At 31.9% G+C, this 19,011-nt stretch overlaps 1 protein-coding gene and 1 non-coding gene across 2 annotated transcripts; both read left to right on the top strand.

Annotated features, from left to right (window-relative positions):
• The first annotated feature begins 13,135 nt into the window (after window positions 1-13,135).
• Window positions 13,136-13,332, top strand: LOC139873808 (U2 spliceosomal RNA). The gene has a single exon (XR_011767527.1). It is a non-coding gene; the product is annotated as a U2 spliceosomal RNA (small nuclear RNA).
• Window positions 13,333-14,576: 1,244 nt separating this feature from the next.
• Window positions 14,577-18,511, top strand: LOC139871724 (polyadenylate-binding protein-interacting protein 9-like). The gene is made up of 10 exons (XM_071859458.1): window positions 14,577-15,418; window positions 16,244-16,354; window positions 16,451-16,495; window positions 16,748-16,820; window positions 16,915-17,027; window positions 17,166-17,225; window positions 17,765-17,812; window positions 17,902-17,970; window positions 18,045-18,106; window positions 18,184-18,511. The coding sequence occupies exons 1-10, from the start codon at window positions 15,092-15,094 to the stop codon at window positions 18,242-18,244; spliced, it is 969 nt and encodes a 322-aa protein (XP_071715559.1). The 5' UTR covers window positions 14,577-15,091; the 3' UTR covers window positions 18,245-18,511.
• The last annotated feature ends 500 nt before the right edge of the window (window positions 18,512-19,011 follow it).

Raw genomic sequence — 19,011 nt, 5'->3', positions numbered from 1 at the left:
CTTCCAAAGACACTCGGTCGACTGTCAGAGACAGTCAGCCGACTGTGTATACTCACTCGGTCGAGTGTCTAGTCACTCGGTTGATGGTCTCTCACAGACACACTCGGCCGTAGGTCTCACACACTCGGTCGATGGTCGAGTCGGTCGGTCGAGGGTCTCGAGAAACTCGGCCGAATGTGTTTATCTGCAGAAGCTGAAGAACAAAGTGACGGGTTTCACCCAAATTTAACCAATTCTTGCTCTAGAGCTCGGTTACGACCTCAAAACTGACCAAATCAAAGACACTAAACATGTAGAAACATAAACCCACAAGATTTGGACTCAAACAACATCAAATCTAACCATTTTGACCCAAATTACTCACTTTGTAAAAACTAACACAAAAACTCAAATTTCTCAAAGATTAGAGCATGAAAACTTGTGATTCTTACCTTGATAGAATCAGTAAACGATAAGGAAGAAGATTATATGCTTAATCCGAGCTCAAGAACAAATTTTGGCAATTAGGGTTTGGTGAGATGGAGAAGATGAAGAACGGGGTGTTTTGGGAAGAATATGGAAGAATGGAGAAAATAGGCAGCACTAGTCAACATACTTGGGTTTAATTCCCACACTGTGTAACACACGCGTATTTATCAGTTATCTGATATCTTTCGTACATCATTTGGCAACCCAAACGAAGTCCAAATTAAATAAACAAACCTGTTCTGTGACCCTTGTCATAAACTGGTCCTATCCACATCATTAAATAATAATAAATATTAAATTAAAAAATAAAAGCATATAATAATACCACACAACCTGAGGGCAAAATAGTAATCTAACAACTAGGCCCACTTCAAGGGTGTTACAGCTGACAATAAGTATGTTTTCATGACGTATACGAGTTGGAAATTAGAGTTTTATTATCATCAAGTAATATAGATAAAGCAATTTGATTTTTGTGAAGAGTACAAGTGAAGTTATCACAAAAGAGTGAAACGAGTAAGCGTAGATTCATCATATCTTTTGACATAGATGGGTTGATTTCCGAAGTTCAAGAGATTTTTAGAAAATCTTCGTAATAAGATTTAATTCTTCGGTAATTAAGGAAATTTAGGATCCGCTTTAAATGCGATCATCTGTTTTGATTGCTCAGTCGGATATTTTACTATAAATCTACCCTCCTCATTTCCTTATTCTCACGGCTCACACCTTCTATTCTTCCTTCCTCAATTCATATTTTAAAACATTCATTAATATGCTCCATCCCATTCTGATCCTTGATATACTCATAATTTTCATATCTGTCATTCTTCTCTTTCATCTACCACCGGAGGATTTTATTTATTTATACTATTACCTTGGAGTTATAGTAATTTTAATTCTCCCGTGTCTTTACGTGGCGATACGTATTGATATGCACGGTTTGTAATTTATGTGTTGTTGTCGAGCTTTATATTTTCTTTTATATTCAAGAGTTCTATACTTTTGTCTCCTCTTCTCGACTTCAAGTCAAGCGAATAATGGTCCAGAATATGTAGGTATGGATTTTGAAATGAACATAGTTAATATTCTAAGAAGGGAATTGTAATGGCACGATCTTGATTTATCAAATTACCAGAATACCTCGGAAAAGGCCGAATCATCAAGGAAAATATTTTCTTGATATATTTAGAGTTTAAGTAGAATACAAGAGTCGTGTAACATGGCACAAGATGATGTTATGATCTGTGAATCATCACGTTTCATTTAGAAACTCAGCATGACTTAATGTAATATAATCACATTGATCAAGTGTCATTATATTATACTAACTCATGCTTCAGTTCCCAACACTACTTTAAAAACATTCATAATTTAAACTCGAAGGTTTACAGAATATAGAAACTAAACAGTTTCCTTTTTGATGTAATACAGATAGCACAAAGAGATAAATGATTTCAGATAAGAATAGTTATGGAAATATCTTCAGAAATATGGAGGATATTTATAATGAAAGATTAGAATATCTAAGATCAGAGAATGATGAATAATATTGTCTGCAAGAGTTTTAAAGTAAGGAGTAAGATATTCGCTAAAGACTTCAGTAGACACTTAATCATTTGGATTCTTTGAAGGTAGGTTTAGTCTTTGTAATTTGTCCACAGCCTCCTTCATAGTTTGCTCAATCGGTTTTTCAGTTTCAAACCTTCTCTTTTTCTGAGCTTTTGCCAACACAAAACTCTTTATCATCAACTTTTTACTGTTAAGGTCGTTTATAGTTTTTGCTGCTTCATCAGCATTTCGAGAACTAGTTCGCAGTTCAGGGTGTTTTTCAGAAACTTCACATTCGCAGTATGTAATTCCAGGAGATAGACGTTATATGTATAACTGTTGGCGTCGACATGCTGCGAGATTTTAAAATACTAATTGCTATTTTTCAATGATTCATATGGCAATTCTCGTTACAAGATTCAGATAGGTAAATGATGGGGTTTTGATAATTATAATGATTTTTCGGAAAATCAAAAATTAGTAAAGTTGTTGGTAAGTTTATTGCTAATGTGATGGAACATAAATGGTTCTCCGGTAACGATGGCGAAAGGGAAACATATATATCAAGGTTATAATAAGGTTGTTTCGACTGAAAATTCGAAGTTGACTTGCTGGAGCTGTGACAAAACTGACTACTTTGGAAAGGAATTGAAAAGTCATTTTAGCTAATAAATGCCAAGGGGTCTGACACGGATACGTGTTAAACTATGACTTTGGTTTTATAAGTTTTTCAGGTACATAACTGTGGGTAATATGTGGTTGGATCATCATCTCGATTGTTCATTATTTGAAGTGTCTTCAGGAATTTCGGAGAGTTTGAACACAGATTGTAATCGTTAATATACATATGATGTTCTAGCACAGTTTTGAAGTCAAAGTATAACTTGGAAAGATATAGGAATCTAAGAGTGATGATACTGTTATATTTCGAATTGAATTCTGCAATTTCAAGATCAGCATATATAATTAAATTTGAATGAGTATGGTTGTTTTGATTTTTATAAAAGAATGTGTATTGTTGAGAAAATAGTGTGTATAGTTGTTGATTGCTGAATCAGATTCGAAGAATGTACCATATTAATTGTGAATTTATATATCTCTCGAGTATTACCTACCCGTTAAAAAAATTCACAATTAATATTTTGTACAAAAGAATTTTATTACAGTCTTTACGAAAATGTATATGTGTATATTTTCTTTAGATGTAACATAGATTTAATGAGTTAATGTTAAATTAAACTCATCTGATTTATGGTTGAAACTAGAATTGAGTAATCCCTAAAACTTTAAAAATTACATAAGTATTTCTTCAATAATATTATGAATCAATACTGCATTATTTGTTGATACATGATGCTGGTTTTTGTGAAATTCTTGTGAACTTCGCCAGGTACGAATGATGTTATTTGGAAAGTTTCGAGTACATTGACGATGAAAGTGTAAAATCAAACATATATTTAAATAATACACTTGGTTTATTATGAGTTGGAATTTATTGAATTGAGACAGAAATTATAGCTAACGATGGTTAAGTTGCGGACAAAGGACGTACCTCATTGCATATAAGTAATATGAATTAACCGAGTAGTTAAGATTCACACATAATAGCTTAGTATGGAAAGATTTATTTTGATCTCAAAATTTATATATATATATAAAATATACATATAATTTCTTCAGAGGGAGTGAGTTAATACTTCATAACTCGTTGATACAATATACGCGCTATTGATTCGTAATGATGTCCACAGTGATTCTTGAACTGACGGAGTTTGTGATGTTATAGGTGCTGCTGATTCTGATGATACTGATGGCACTAACTGTGATGGTGATGCTACGGTACTGTTGATGCTGTTGGTAAAATAAGTCTAGCTTATAAATCACACATCGTTCTTGCCAGGGTTTCTACTCTTCCTTCTATCATTTTGATTCACTCGTCTGATTTATGGTTAGGGTTAGAATAGATAATCTCTAAGACTTTAGAGATTACATAATCACCGCGGAGTGTTTCTCCAATGAAGTTATGAATCAACACTTCATCGTTTGTTGTTATTGGTATTCCTTGGTATCTACAGGGTGTATGACATTAGTGCTTGTGGGACAGATTGTAAAGTTGAGGTTTACGACGTGGTTGTGGTTGGGGGTGGTAATGGTACTGCTGGCGTTGATGATGGTAGTACTGGTTATGCTACTGGTGCTGCTGCTGGTGTTTGTAACCTTTGCACCATATTCTCCAAAGCCACTACCCGAGCGCGAAGCTCGTTGACTTTTTCTATTACACCGGGGTGATTGTCGGTTCGGATAAGCGGATAAATAAAATCTAGAATTTTATGTAGTATATAATCGTGACAAGATACTCTGGAAATGAGAGAGAAAATGGTGTTTCGGACAGGTTCGCCGGTAAGTGCTTCAGGTTCTTCGCCAAGAGGGCAATGTGGTGGATGAAAAGGATCGGCTTCTTCTTGTCTCCAATGATTGAGGAGGCTACGAACCCAACCCTAATTCATCCAAAATAGATGATGGCTGATTGGTTGATCCATTCCAGTCACACTGCTTTCGGAGCTTGAGTGGGATTCCATATCGGAATTCGAGGGACTTGAACTAATGACGAATTCCATTTCGTACAATTGAATAAAGGATTTTTTTTCGATATGAAATGATTTTTGGCTAACGGATGATATTCTAATTACACAGAATATCTATATATATAGAGTAAAAGATTTCGTAGATTACGGAGGAATTTACGGAATATGTCAGACAAAGTTTACAGTAACAGATACGCTAAGATATGAATTAGCAGATACTCTAAGATATGAATTTTCTCTATACACTATTCATGCAATCAATGCAATAAGATGTGTCTAGACCAAGAATGATAAGCAGGTAATTTCCGAAAAAAATGATAAGCAAAACTTTTGACATGCAGACACGGTCGAAGTCCAGACTCACTAATGCATCCTAACGACTTATCAGTTAGACACACTAATGCAGAACTGGTTCGCTAAGACCACCGCTCTGATACCAACTGAAAGGACCCGTTCATATACATTATAAATGATTCACAATAGTTGATTATATCGCGAGGTATTTGACCTCTATATGATACATTTTACAAACATTGCATTCGTTTTTAAAAGACAAACTTTCTTTACATCTAAAGTTGACGGCATGCATACCATTTCATAATACATCCAAATATAATTGACTTAATAATAATCTTGATAAACTCAATGACTCGAATGCAACGTCTTTCGAAGTATGCCATGAATGACTCCAAGTAATATCTTTAAAATGAGCTAATGCACAACGGAAGATTTCTTTAATACCTGAGAATAAACATGCTTTAAAGTGTCAACCAAAAGGTTGGTGAGTTCATTAGTTTCCATCAATTCCATAATTTTAATAGACCCCAAGATTTCATTTTTCATAAACAACCTTACACTCGCAAGTGTATAAAAATCATTCATATGATGAACACTTGGTAACCGAAATTAACATAATGCATATAGAATATCCCCCGCATACTCGCAAGTATGCCATAAATATTAGCAATCGCAATCACCATTTAAATCGAAGTACTAAAGCATTCCAAATTCCAGAATGAGTTTTGTTAGGCCCATAGATCTATCTTTAGAATTCGCGTCAATTAGGGGCCATTTTCCTAATTCTTAGGTTACCAGACTTGAAGGGGCTATATTCGGTTTAATAATCCAACCATAGAATGTAGTTTTAAGTACTTGTGTCTATTTCGTCAAACATTTATAAAAGCAGCGCATGTATTCTCAGTCCCAAAAATATATATTGCAAAAGCATTTAAAAAGGGAGCAAATGAAACTCACAATACTGCATTTTGTAGTAAAAATATATATGACGTCATTGAACAAGTGCAAGGTTGGCCTTGGATTCACGAACCTATATTAATTATATATATTTATATGTTTGATCAATATCTATCTAACAATTTAGGTCAAGTCGTAGTGTATCACAATCCTAATGTTCGAGACTAAATATGCAAAAGTCAACAAAAGTCAACAAAAGTCATATTAACCAAAATGTCTTCCAAAATTTATACAAGATTATTATATAGTTTAAATATAGTCGTTTTATATATTTAAATATTTTTAACAGATTTTATTAAAGTAAATAATATAGTTCTTTTATTAATAAATAAAATTTTATATTAAAATTTATATAATAAAAATATACTTTTATATATCTTAAGTAATAAAATTTATAAAGTTCATTTAATATCATAAAAATAATATGATATGTATTATTAATGTAATTATATTATACGTAGTAAAATATCTTTGTATCACATATTTATTTGATAAAATAATATTGATAATAATAATAATAATAATAAGTAAAAGTTTTATTATTTTGTACTACCTCCATCCCAATTAGATAGTTCTATTTTCCATTTTGGGATGTCCCAATTTAATAGTCCACTTCCATAAATAGAAAGGAAAGAGGATATTTGATTGGTGAATCTGGAGAGAGAAAATATTTCATTGGTAGATAAATGAAGTTAGTGGGATTTTCTAAAACTGTGTGCCATTTTGTCTGTGGACTATTAAATTGGGACGGAGGGAGTAATAATTATTATTATTCTACTAATAAAAATAACAATAATTATATTTTCTAAAAATGATAAAATGATAATTTTTATTAATAATAGTACTAAAATGATAATAATAATGATGTTTCATATTAACAATGATATTTTTATTAAAAATAATAATTTTAGTAAAAATGATTGTTTTAATATTAATAATACTTTTAATAATAATAATAGTAAAATAATGAAAACGATATTTTTCCTTTAAATCAATATCTTACAATATCTTAATTTCATCATGATACTCATACTCATTATTTTCTAATCGCTTTGTTTAATAGCTTTTAGTCGTCTTTTATATCGCGTTCATAGTAATAATAATAATAGTAATCATAATAATTAGATGTTACTAATATTAGTTTTAATTATAATAATACTAATAATAATAATATTAATGATAATACTAATAACTATTTGAATGATAATAATAATAATAATAATAATAATAATAATAATAATAATAATAATAATAATAATAATAATAATCATCATCATCATCATCATCATCTTAACGATAATAACGATAATAATAATAATAATAATAATAAAAATAACAATAATATCTTTTATTAATAACGACAATGATGATAATAATAATAATAATAATAATAATAATAATAATAATAATAATAATAATAATAATAATAATAATAATAATAATAATAATAATAATAATTAGATTATAACGACGATAATAACGACGATAATAATAATCATTTTTACAAAAATTCAATTGACTATAACTTCTAAACCGTTCATCGAAACCATTCGATATCTAAATGAAAAGTTCTCAATTTTTCGCTAGCTTTCCAACGACATGCATATCATATATCTTATCTTAATAGCATATGTATTTAATTCAAGATTCGACATAACCTATCTAACGACAATAATAAACGTATAAGCATGCATAATCCTATATACTCGAGCACTAGTCAGGGATACACTAATAATATATAAAAGTTAAGTTATGAGGGCTCAAGTATCAATATTGAGATTCAATATTGCAGGAAAAGCACGTAGACGCAACGGGGATGATAAACACTAGTTTGACTCACGAGCAATACTCCCGAACCATACCCATAACCTCCATAGCTATAACCCATAATTTTCTTAGCTCGATCCCGCTCGAAAAACAATTTCAAAATCACTCAGACAGCACTCCGTCGTAATATTTTCTGTATACTAATAATATCTTGAAATAATACGGAGTAAATATATATATGTAAATCGATTGAGAGAGTTTAGAGAAAAAATATTTTCAAGTTTCTATGAAATAATGAAACCTATTGAATTCTATTTATCATAGATTTTTGAATTATTAAAGTGAATTATTAAAGTATGAATTATTAAAGTGAATTATTTAAGTATGAATTATTAAAGTGAATTATTAAAGTATGAACTATTAAAGTGAATTATTAAAGTGAAAGTAAAGTAAAAATAAAGTAAATGTAAAGTTTAAGTATAGTAAAAGTATAAAACTATGTACGTATAATACGCGTATAAATATATATAATATTAATTTAAATCGTTATATATATTTAATAAAATAAAATATAAATATCATTATCTTTATCATACTGGTTAAGTAATGAGTTGTCAAAAGTGGTTCTAGATATTTATAAAAGTTATATACGTTTTAATAATAAAGTTCTTTTTAAACTGAAAACGTTTTTGTACGTTTGAAACTAAATCAAATAAATATGATAAATTTTTTTCTTCCAAAACTAATTATATTTAAGAATCATTTTGTTTAAAGGTTAAAATAATGGAAATCGTTATATCATAAAACGTTTTAGAAAAGTAGAATCATATATATTCATAATAGGTTTCAAGTTTTTAAATTACAGTCTGTTGGTGAAGCATGGGATAAAGTCCAAAGGTTAAATAAACGTATGAAATCATCTTAATGAAAAATGTCGAGTTACTTAACTTGTCGATATCCAACATCTAAGTTATTTACACTCCACGTTCTTACTTATAAATCACTTTACCATTTTCCGAATGTTGTCAAAAAGAATAGATTTCTTAAATCACAGTGGACCCGTAATCATATCACAATGTATCTGATAAATCAATCATTTGATATTATCTTCTAATTCCATCGATAAACATATTGAAACAAATACGTTCGTGTAAAGTATTATACGTTTAATATTTTATTAATATTCTCAAGTTATAATATATATATATATATATATATATATATATATATATATATATATACATATATATACATATCTATTTATATATAACGGTTCGTGAATCGTCGAAATTTGGTCGAGGTTATAATGAATGTATGAACACAGTTTAAAATTCTTGAGATTTAACTTAATAAACTTTGCTTATCGTGTCGGAATAATATAAAGATAAAGTTTAAATTTGGTTGGAAATTTCCGGGTTGTCACACCCGTGCCCGTGATGGGCGGGTATTTATGAAAAATGTACTCACAGGCGCGGGTCGGGTAAAATTTTGTACCCGATGGCGGGTCACGGGCGGGTCGCGGGTATTACATACCCGTCGTGGGAGAAACCTGACCCGTCAATCCGTGATGCCCGTTTGAGCTACCCACGGGTATATCCGCTTACCCGCATACATATACTTAATTATATATTATATAATTCAATTTTTTAATATATCTTCATAATATTCGCGGGTTTAACCGCGGGTAATTGGTATCCGTCACTAAAAAATTTGTTAGAAGTGCACATTTTCTAAACCCGCGGGTTGCGGATACCAGCGGGTCGCAGGTACGGGCAGAAAAATTTACCCGTTGGCGGGTAAACGGGTACCCGCGGGGTAAAGAAAATTTTTGGCGGGCGGGTCGTGGGTATTAAGGATCTGTGCCCGTCGCCTGCGGGTGTCATTCCTAGTTAGAAGAATGAGATGGTTGTTTAGTGTTTGGAAGGATGTTATACCACATAGGTGGGAGGAAGAAGGTGGAAGTGGGTGACTTGGTTATAAAAGGAGGGCTAAGTCTTCATTCCAATTTGCACTAATCAATACACTTTAAGTATTTTATTATTTTTTTTCTTTCTTACCCTTTTTTGAGAGTTGTATTAGTTAAATACTTTGAAGAGTGTAGTTGGCTTAAGAGAGTCGTCTATGTCATTGCAACAATTTGTGATGTATTGTATTTCTCTCTTTGGGGGCCCATGGTTTTTTATCCTGTTTTGGAGTTTCTACGTTAAATTCTTGTGTTGTGGATTATTCTTATTTCTTTACTATTATTGTTGGGCTGGGTGGTGGGAATTAGTGAGGTTGTAATTTCCCAACAACCTGTATCAGAGCGTCGATTTTGGCGGGGGGGTCTTGGTTATAGGAGTCGGAGTATGCTCTGTGGCCGCGACTTAGTCTGAGCTTCCACATCAAAAACTACTTCTATTGATCGTATAGGGTATATGGTTAGACAATATTTTCTTATTCGGAGTAAGTGGTGCCAAGAATTTTTAGTGGACTTGGTTACTGGATATTCCAATTTAACGGATCCTACCTCTCCACTACATTTGTCGGCCAATTGAAACGTGGGCAAAATCAGATAAAGTGTTGTTCATAAGATACGGATACGATGTCGAAGTTCTGTCCAATGAGGTTTGAGTAGAAAAATTTGATGGGAGGATCAATTTTGGCTTGTGGCAAGTTCAAGTCAAGGATGTGTTGATTCAGTCCGGTTGCATTGAAAGGTAAACCCACCTTTGTTTCCGACAGTGATTCTAACAGTAAGTTCATTGAAGAAGAATGAGATGATATGAATTTGAGGGTGGCAATTGCGATTCGTTTATATCTTGCAAAGAATGTGCTTGCAAATGTGCACGGGTTATCAACGACTAAGGAACTTTGGAATAAGTTGGAGCAGTTATACCAGGGAAAGGGCATCTCAAATCGGTTGTGCCTTAAAGAACAATTCCATACTTTGTGTATGGATGGGGTTTAAAGATTTCAGATCATCTGAGTATTCTTAATGGCATTGTTTCGGAACTGGAGGTTATTGGAGTTAAAGTGGAAGATGAAGATAAAGCTTTGAGGTTGATATTATCTTTGTCATCTTCCTATGAGCACATGAAACCTATTTTGATGTATTGGAAAGAAACTCTGAAGTTTGAAGACGTTACTACCAAGCTCCTATCCTAGGAGAAAAGACTAGAAGGTAATGGGGTCTCGTCATCAAAAAGTATGGTATTCTTGTGTTCGGAAAGGTGGAAGAAAAACTCTAGAAAAAATCTGGTATGCTGGGGGTGCGGGAAGACTGAGTTTGTAAGGGTTAATTATCCAGGTGGAGCTAATCTGGAAAATGGCTCCAAATACGCTAACATTGTCTCCGTTGTTACGGAGAGTGACGAATTCCTTTGATGTCACGTCATCCTCATAGTGTGTGCGCACCACCATGGAAAAGGATGTTTGTTAGCAGTTCCACATGTTGCACATGGGCATTGGTTTGGCGTTGATGTAGGTTGTGTGGTGGAAACATATGTTGTAGCTGATGAAACTTCCATGGAAAGCCAAACAGGAAGTTGCACCATAACAGTTCAGCTGGATATACAACACGTGCCGATATGAAGTGCTTGGAATGTGATATTCTAAGTGTTATACTCTTTATGATGAAGTACGATGATTCTGTTAAGAGTTATGATTATCTGTCAAGACAATGATTGTCGGGTCTTGACAATGTTCAATGAGGATGCAAGTTTTGTCTCTTGAGATAATGATTGTCGGGTCTTGACAATGTTCAATGAGGATACTCTTTATTGGAATGAAGTTTTGGTTAGAAGAATGAGATGGTTGCTTAGAGTTTGGAAGGATGTTATCCCACATAGGTGGGAGGAAGAAGTTGGAGGTGGGTGACTTGGTTATAAATGGAGGACTAAGTCTTCATTCCAATTTGCACCAATCAATACACTTTAAGTATTTGATTATTTCTTTCTTTCTTATCCTTGTTTGAGAGTTGTATTAGTTAAATACTTTGGAGAGTGTAGTTGGCTTAAGAGAGTCGTCTATGTCATTGTAACAATTTGTGATATAATGTATTTCTCTCTTTGGAGGCCCGTGGTTTTTCTCATGTTTTGGAGTTTTCACGTTAAATTATTGTCTTGTGTATTGTTCTTATTTCTTTTCTGTTATTGTTGGGCTGGGTGATGGAAATTAGTGAGGCCGTAATTTCCCAACAGTATTTTGAGATTAATTCAAAATAAATGATGCTATATATATATATATATATATATATATATATATATATATATATATATATATATATATATATATATATATATAAATGCAAACAATCAAAAAATATATTTTAAAATTTTGTTTCTCCATATTTTTTAGGTTATCACGCCACTTATTTTCGAAACACACAGAATTTATTTGCAACCTCTTTAATTATTCATGCCCTCATTCTTGAATAAATTTTTTAATTAGTTTTTATCATTTTTTATCTTTGATAAACTCGTAAAATCGCAGGTCTTTAAACTAGTAATATCTATTAATTTGGGTGAAAGCGTTTATCTTTAGGAAACGAGTGATTATTTTGGAACATGACAATTTTACAGACATGTTCAAATTTCGTTATTAGAAAAGTTATATAAATAGGTTTTACTAACTAGTGTTCTAAGGGTATAAGATAAGAAAGAGTAAACACATTTAAAATTTTCATTTATAACTTAAATTTATTTATTAAACTCATGCATATCATTTATGTAGAAATATTAATTACAATTTATATTAATTTTGGAAAATTGTAGTTCATTGATTGGACTTATCATGTGCCTTAAGGCATTATCTTTTTCCATATAAATATATGACGTTGCAAGCATATAATTTGGTTAAACGTTTTGTAAGAGTACATGTGATTAGTAATCTTTTCTCGTTATTTACACTATCCATTTTTTTAACAATCCGTTGAAAATAATACCAACTAAATTTTTTTGAATAACAATTACTCAGTACAATTTTTTTTCTTTATATTGGTATAAAGATATACACTTCATAGTCTCACAAAAAGTCTTTCATAGCAAAAAACTGTTCAATTTAAGATATGTTGTTAAAATAATTATTTGATCCTCCATTTAATATGTTTCCGAATTAATTACCTTTCAGAACAAAGTAAGTGAGAGGGAAAATTATAAGTGATTATTTTGCCGATTTTCATATACAAAGTATAAAAAATGTAGAATTGGAACTTTTGTCACTTTTCAATGTTAATTTGAGTAAGAAACATTTATTTTTGAACAAGTAATGTAGATTCTTTTTATGAGACTTAGGGAATACTAATGATCTGATTTAGAATTAACAACTTTTTAGAATTAACAATTGTGGACATAAAATTCTTGTTAGAACAATACATGGTTCATGTGAATCGACTCTTTATACCATTCATATAAAGTGTAGCTTTTTATTTTTTGATTTTTTATCATTGGAATAGTCTACACTTGGGTTAGAAACTCATAACACTAATCTCGAACCTCTTTATCATATAAGACCTAGTTAACAATTGGAATACAATACCTTTCTCGGCCTTTTGGCTAAGATCAAGTGTAGTATCTATTCTTATCAGTTTAATATCTGATATGTGAGCCATCGGCTCACTCGATATTAATCTATTTTTTTATGGGGGAAGACTCATTACACTAGCTTGCTAGTGGGGCTCTTCACGTGTCGCCTTTTCGTTGCACTACAGCCTAGGCTTGGCGCACCCCTTGATATAAAAAAAAAAAAAATTAAAAAAACAATTTGAATACAGATTGTAGCATTAAGATTAATTAACCGATAATCGGTGATGATATATTCACCATTGATTTTAAATTTCGCTACAACTGTAATTTAATTACTTTTATCAGACATAAATAATGCACAATTTTGATCAATTTATCAATACTAAATGTAGAAATATTATACCTGACAATTGAGACTCAAACACTCAAATTCGGGTCAAATGGGTCAAGCTTTCGGGTCAATTGGGTCTTGAGAAAAATTAGGCTTAACAATGTAAATCAAAACTTAATAAAAGATTCAAATGGGTTTCTCTTCAACATATTGAGTCCTATACAAAAAATGAATGAACGGGTCTAATGGGTATCAACGCTCAAAGATCAATAAATAGAAATAGGTCTAACGGGTTTTGTGAATGAGTCAAGCATAAAAAGTTTCATCCGTTAAAAATTTATAAAGCATTCATGTTTATATCATTTAGGATCTTCTAGAAAGTAGCCTATGGAATTATGTATATTAATGTTTCTTATGTATATTTAATAAATAATAATAATTAAAATAATGTAATAAATGTAAAAAAAGTGATGTAACCCGTTTGACCCATTTGACCCAATTGACCTGTGACCCGTTTCGACCCGTTACTCAAACCGACCCAACCTGACTCATTTGGACCCGTTTAGAAAATTGACCCGTTTGACCTATGACCCATTTCAACCCAAAACCATTTTGACCCGTTACCCAAACCGACCCAACCTAACCCGTTTGCCAGGCATAACACGAAATATCAACAACTAAACACAAGATGCTGGTATCAAAAACTCAAAACCACTACAGCCTCCACCAAACTCTCACTCCCAAAGCTCAAAACAATTGAAAGGCGACTCCTTTTTACTTTCTCATGTGGTACCTTTTTCCCAAAATGTTCCTTCATTTTTCTTTTTAGCTTTCAATGCTAAGGACCACTAACACACCATACTTTGATGGCTTCACTTGCACCATAACAATTTTTTTTTTAATAATTTTTACCAAGCAAGAATAATACACCAATTGAAAACAACTTGCAACATGTGAAAAATATTTACATTCAAGAAAAAAAATCACAAAACCAAAGTAGATGTAGAAAAAATACCAATAATTCAAGCTTGTGTCATCTTTTTGTCATCATTCCAAATTTAAAGCCCTCACTTCAATGCTTTTTGATGTATAATTTCTTTTATTTTTATTTTATTTTTTTATTAAGTTATACTCCATAGTTAAAGTTTTAATGAAACACATCCACCGTTTCTGTTTTGTAAAAACAACAAAAAGGGTAGTGAGAAAAAGCCAAACACAAAGCCACCTGTTTCTCTTGTAGAAACCCACCACAATCTTGTGATCAAATTGCTCAAAAACCCTTCTCTTTCTGAGCAATTTAATCTTCATTTCTTTCATTTTTGATATTTATTTTCACATATTAAAAAAATGAGTTTATGTTTATGTTAATATCTTTATTAAGAAAGAACCCATTATCATTCTCAATACAATTCACAATGAAAAACCTTTCTTTCTTGATCTTTACCATATAAAGAAAATATAGGGATTTGATACACAATACTGTTTGCTTTGTTCATCAGCAATTTATTATACTTTTTCTCTCATAAAAATTTAATCTTTTTATCTGGGTTTTTTTAAAGGTGAGAGCTTTTGAACATTTGATTCAATTTTCTTGAAAAAAATTTGATCTTTTTGAAGAAAAAAAAATTCATATCATGGCTGCTGGTCCTGAAACTGAGGTTTCTGTTGTTAAAAGTGTGGATAATGAGAGTGGTAATCATGTGAATCCCAATAATGATGTTGTTGAGTCCAAAAAATTGTGTGATACTGATTCAAAATCAGAAATACAAATGCAAGATTTTGTTAATATGTTATCAAATTTGAAATTAAATCCTTTGGCTAAAGAATTTTTTCCATCTTCTTACTCACCAATTGATCACAATCATAATCAACCCGAGCTTGCTTTTAATTACTTTGTGCAACCTGCTTATTTCTACAATAACCCACAAAATGGAATTGAAGGATACCCCAATAACAGAAGGGTATTATTCCTTTTATCTAAATATTTTTATTCTATTGTTTTGTATGGACAATTGATGTTTGATGCATTGAAATCTTAATTTAGGGGTTTTTACACATGGTTTATGCAAAAACTAACCTGATGTTATTGTTTGTTTATTAAAGTTAGCATTTTTAATGATTGTATTTATTCAATTCCTTGAATTTGAATTTATGCGATAAGCTACTGAAATTTAGGTAATTGAGACCTTGAGGCTGTGTTATGTGTTTGTTCATCTTTTGCAATTGGATATGTTTATTTTTCGATAAAAAGTTTTTGTTGGATAATTATTCTGCATTTCATATGTTTTGTAAGAAATGCATGTGTACATCAGTGCTGTGTTGTTTATTTCATGAAGTTATGATGTTGAAAAAAAAAGAGTTTTTTTTTTTTTTTTTTGCATAATTTGAAAATTGGAATTACAGGTTTATTGGTACAGAACTTATAGCAAAAAATGTCTTAATTTGTGATTCTCGATATATAATAATGGATAGTCGATAACTTGCATTCGTTCATATCCTTGAAAGTTTGTGTTAAAATGTTAGTTAGCAAGGATCGGCGTATAATACTTACGTCATTTAGATTTTGTTTTGTCGCTGGTTACTAATTTGCTTGTCGTTTTTCAGGTTATAAAGATCACATACATAGTAGCTTGTTAGGGCTTACCTTATATCACATAATTAAATTTCTTGAAGTTTGTCGCTTTACGATTCTTTAAAGATCACATTCATAGTAGATTTTTAGTTTACTTTGTACCAGACTTCGTTTTTGTTTTCATAATAAAATTCATTTTAATTTTCTAAATCAGAGGCAAAATAATTATAGCCACACTCGGCGACTGTATAATGACAAAGCTTTCAGAGCTCAACGAGAAGACAGCATTAAGAGAACTGTTTATGTCTCCGACATCGATCACAATGTAAGTAAAATAGACAAAAAAATTTACTTTTACTACACAATGTAACATCTTTTTCCATTGACTTCAAGTTATTTAGTCAAACTGTTTCTTCAATAGGTTACCGAAGAACAACTTGCTGCATTATTTAGCGGCTATGGGCATGTAAGTTAGAATATTTTTCTTATGGATTTTGCTAACAACAATGGCTGTCGTTAGCACGCTTTAAACTGTTGTACATTCATGTAACTGCCACCACTAAAATAATAAGTAACCGCTATGTACATTTGTTTAAAGCGCGTTAACGACAGCCCTAAGGGTTGTCGTTAGCAAAATCATTTTCTTAATTATCTAGATTCTTGATCATACATTAAAAGTAAAAAAAAAAAAAAAAATTAATTAATGGTTACTATGAAGGTACTGGACTGTCGAGTTTGTGGTGACCCACATTCACGCCTTCGGTTTGCATTCGTGGAGTTTGGTGACGAGAGTACGATATTGTTACTTTATGTTATTTTTAGCTTCGAATAACATTGAAATGAATTGTTTTGAAATGCAAACAAATTTCGATCAATGTGCTGCAGACTCTGCAAGGGCTGCGCTTAATCTTTGCGGTACACTGCTTGGTTTTTCACAAATTACTGTTTTGCCCTCAAAAACCGCTATCCTTCCTGTGAATCCAACTTTCCTCCCAAGGGTATGTTGGTACATTTACTTGTAATTACTTTAGCTTATAAGCTTCTATCGTCAGTCCGTCCGAAGTGTGGGTATTTGAGCAGACTTCATGTGACTGCTCGCGAGTTACTTATTTTTCTTATTGATGTTTTGGTTTCAGTCGGAGGATGAGAGAGAGATGTGTGCAAGGACGGTTTATTGTACAAATATTGACAAAAAGGTTCGGAGATAATCTATTGTTTACAAATAATGAGCCTTTTCAATTGTATATTGCAGAGAAAAACACTCGTTAAATCTGTCATTGAGATTGTAAACTGTTTGTTACGGGCTTAGCTGAAATTCTCATGGTTGCAGACAGTGGTTGAGGCGGTTTGGTGACTAGCCTGTACTGTTTCGCCTAAAAATGTCTAATTAGTCGGTCAACGCTAAAAGTAAAGTCTCTGTCAACGTCGGTCAAAAGTTGACTTTGTCTGGCCTTGTTCTAGTGTAAACGAAAATCCTAAACCCTTTTAACAATTAAAAAACATCGATTTACATAGTATCCTTTAAAAACAAATTAATAAATATAAATACACTATATAATTATAGAAAACATTATAAAACAACCAATATATCATTTAAATTTCAAGGCTGGTCAACGTCCGTCTCGACCCTTCAAGGTCCCATCTCCATCTCGCGTCTTTTTCAACCTTGGAAATTCCTGTGGGAATAACAAAATATCAACAACAATTATGTATAATATGATATTTATTTATGCAGGTTTCTCAACTTGAGGTCAAGAATTTTTTTGAAACAAGATGTGGCGAGGTTAGAACAGATCCTAAAACTTTTAAACTTCACACAAGTTATTTTCTTAGCTCAAAAGTTATTTATACCTTTGAACTTTTTCTATGAAGGTTTCTCGCCTAAGGCTGTTGGGTGATAATATTCATTCAACCCGTATTGCCTTTGTTGAGTTTGTGATGGTAAGTTTAAATTTTAATCCAATAGGGATTCGACACCTATACATTTAGTCATCAATCTGTTATTTCGCTTGCAGGCAGAGAGTGCAATTATGGCTCTTGATTGTTGTGGCCAGACGTTAGGATCTCAACCGGTTAGGTAAGCTTCACGAAGTGTAAATTTTTATGCAGGGTGCATTTTTTGACTTATAGAAAATATTTTTGCAAAATTTGCAGGGTGAGTCCTTCAAAGACCCCGGTAAGGCCTCGAGATGCTCGTCCGTTTCATCCCAAATAAGTTGGTGTCACTTTAATCGGAGATCATTGAGAGCGTAAAATATGCATCCATTATGATTTGGTGGTGTTTTTCTTTTTTCGCGCTACAACTTCAGTAGTGTAATGAAGGTTTGTAGTCTGAAGTCAATAACTTGGGTCTGTTTACTTGTTTGTGTCATGTTTCATGATTCCAATGCTTGTTTGACTTTTCATTTTGACTTTTTGTTATGACTTTTTTGTTTTGACTTGGATAGTTATATTATGGGGGGGTTAATTATGATTTTAGCTTTTGTGTTCATTTCAAGTATACTGTGGGTAGTAAGAGGGAATTTGAGATTTCAATTTCAAAACTTTTGTGTGTTTTAAAAAAATTACAGAAAAAATTATAATTATATAGCAACCTGCCCCTTTGAAACTCTGGTTTTTATCTAGCAAAATGCCAACAATCCGACCTTTGTTGCTTTATATTTCCTCAATGTGAAGGTGATAATAAAATAATAACTTAATGTATGCAATCTCAGTTGCTCTCTAGCTACACTAGTTAATAGTGATCATATATGATATATACATGTCAGTATCCATGTCTTCAAATCAGGCTGGGTTTCTTCCGGAGCAGTTGGCGGCGGGTTATGCAACTGCGGAAGATGAATGCGTGGATGTTTTAATCCCCCGGCGTAATCCCGAACTGTTCTTCAAAAAAAAAAAAAAAAAAAAAAAAAAAAACTTGAATAGAGATGGATGTCTATATATTTTAGAACAAAAATTGTGTTCAATACCTTGTATAGAGAT

This window comes from Rutidosis leptorrhynchoides, chromosome 10 (genome assembly GCF_046630445.1).
Source record: "Rutidosis leptorrhynchoides isolate AG116_Rl617_1_P2 chromosome 10, CSIRO_AGI_Rlap_v1, whole genome shotgun sequence".
Taxonomy (NCBI): Eukaryota; Viridiplantae; Streptophyta; class Magnoliopsida; order Asterales; family Asteraceae; genus Rutidosis; species Rutidosis leptorrhynchoides.
This window is presented reverse-complemented; position numbering and strand designations above follow the sequence as displayed.

What these genes read in the sequence shown, in the direction of transcription:
- LOC139871724 (XM_071859458.1), top strand. Translation starts at nt 15,092, where the DNA reads ATGGCTGCTGGTCCTGAAACTGAGGTTTCTGTTGTTAAAAGTGTGGAT. An exon ending in CGTGGAGTTTGGTGACGAGA is followed by an intron (nt 16,821 to 16,914) that starts GTACGATATTGT and finishes AATGTGCTGCAG; the next exon opens with ACTCTGCAAGGGCTGCGCTT. An exon ending in TTAGGATCTCAACCGGTTAG is followed by an intron (nt 18,107 to 18,183) that starts GTAAGCTTCACG and finishes CAAAATTTGCAG; the next exon opens with GGTGAGTCCTTCAAAGACCC.